The following is a 2,048-nucleotide window of genomic DNA, read 5'->3' on the forward strand; positions in this document are numbered from 1 at the left end:
TATGACTAGGTCTAAAACAATAGTGGCAGATAAAGTGGCGTTTTCTGGATTTGGACTTCTTGGTAGATATTTGCCTTTTAGATGGAGCACCTTTTTCAGTTTGTGTAGCATTTGAGGTTTCAACACTTCCTTTGACAAAAACAGTTGGTTTTCTCTCATTATTGGAAGATTCTCCAATTTCGAACAGACTGTTCGGATAACCAAGTCCAGCCTTGTCATTCTGTCCAATCATCAAAAGTGAATCAAGTTTGGATGAACTTGAATTCATCTTGGCAAGAATCTGAGTTGCTTCTCCAAGTTCCTCTTTGACTTTGCATAATTCCAAATCTTTCTTACTTAAGATTACTTCAAGTCGTGAAATTTGTGACTTTAACTCAGCATTCTCTTTGGAGAGAATTGCATTTCCTTTAGTTCTTTTGATCCAGTCTTCATATAATTCTTCGTACATCGTCTGCACACTTTCTAGAGTGACTTCATCATCATCTACCTCTTGAGTTTCAGACTGACTTGCCTCCGCAAGGGTTGTAGATTTAAGACATACTGAATTCGAAGAGGTGTTGCGGCCAGGTATTGCAACACCTGTGGCAACACCCAAAGGATTGATTTGCATTGAGCGTTTTTCCTTGATCACAGAAGATAACGATGTGTGATTTTCAGATTCACTTGATCCTTGATCATCATCAGACTCTTCATCACTCAAAGTGACAACCATGCCTTTGTTTCTTCGAAGTCGATTGGCACACTCATTGGCATAGTGTCCAAATCCAGAACACTCTCTGCATTGTACTGAGTCCAAATTTCTGACATTTGATTGGATTTGCAATTCAATTTTTGGTCGAAATTGTCCTTTCATAGGAGTAAACTTTTGAGCTTTTGCAGAAGTGGTGATATTGGGCAACACAGATTTTTGTCCAATTTTCTTCTTCTCTCTCATTTTCTTCAAGTAATCACCGAATTTTTTAGTAATTAGAGAGATAGAATCTTCACCTAAATCAGATTCATTCACTTCTTTAGATATTTGAAGGATTTCATCATAAGTGTCAGTTGAAACTTCAAGGGCTATTGTCTTCCCTTTATCCTTCTTTTGTAAATCAAGATTCATCTCAAAAGTTCTGAGGAACTCATTAATTCATCCAGGTTGATTGTTGAAGTGTCTTTAGATTCTTCAATTGCACAAACTTTGACATTAAATTTCTCAGGTAGAGATCTTAAAACTTTGTTCACCAATCTTTCATTGGACATGGGATCTCCAAGACTGTGAGCTTCATTAGAAAGTTGTCTCAACCGGCTATCATACTCAAGAATAGACTCCTTGTCCTCCATTCTCAAACTTTCGAACTTTGATGTCACCATCCTTAGCCTAGTTTTACGCACACTTGCGGATCCTTCACAGTGCTTCTGGAGTATCTCCCAAGCATCTTTGGCGCATACACAAGTGGTGATTAAATTAAACATCCTTGTGTCAACAGATGAAAATATAGCATTGAGAGCCTTGGAATTAAAGTTTGAAGTTTGCACTTCATCGACAGTCCATGTACTTTCAGGTTTGAGCCGTGTGTCTCCATCAGCATCCTCGAGTTTTGGTGGACTCCAACCATCAAGTACACGTTGCCAAGCTCTTTCTTCAATGGATTTAATAAAAACCCTGATCTTTACTTTCCACAATGCATAGTTTGATCCATCCAACACGGGAGGCCTAAAAACAGTATTTGTTGATCCTTCCATAATTCCTTTTCACTCTGAAAACAAAACAAAACAGGATCTCACTTAGTAGCGTTAAGTGGAAGCTCTGATACCAATTGAAAGTTCTGTTTCCACAGTGTATGTGTGAGTTGAGAGTGAGTGTTGTGTGTATCAGAATGTAGGTGTTGTGCGTAGGTGTTGTAACACCCACGACAACATGCAGCGGAAATTATGATTTTAACACACCTACACGTAGCTGGAATAATGATAATAATACGAGATACGAGATGTAAATTATGCACAAGTATAAAATACTTGTTCGGTGTCTCAGGGCAAAATAATTCACTAGAAAAACTTGTAAGTTT

At 38.0% G+C, this 2,048-nt stretch overlaps 1 protein-coding gene across 1 annotated transcript; it reads right to left on the reverse strand.

Annotated features, from left to right (window-relative positions):
• Positions 1-1,098: 1,098 nt before the first annotated feature.
• On the reverse strand, positions 1,099-1,725 carry LOC142541820 (uncharacterized). The gene has a single exon (XM_075648278.1). It carries the CDS (start codon positions 1,723-1,725, stop codon positions 1,099-1,101), a length of 627 nt encoding a protein of 208 aa, XP_075504393.1.
• Positions 1,726-2,048: the final 323 nt, after the last annotated feature.

The sequence above is a fragment of the Primulina tabacum genome, chromosome 4 (genome assembly GCF_025594145.1).
Source record: "Primulina tabacum isolate GXHZ01 chromosome 4, ASM2559414v2, whole genome shotgun sequence".
NCBI classification, from domain to species: Eukaryota; Viridiplantae; Streptophyta; class Magnoliopsida; order Lamiales; family Gesneriaceae; genus Primulina; species Primulina tabacum.

Excerpts from the sequence above, each read along its gene's own strand:
- LOC142541820 (XM_075648278.1), bottom strand. The coding sequence starts at position 1,725 with ATGGAAGGATCAACAAATACTGTTTTTAGGCCTCCCGTGTTGGATGGA.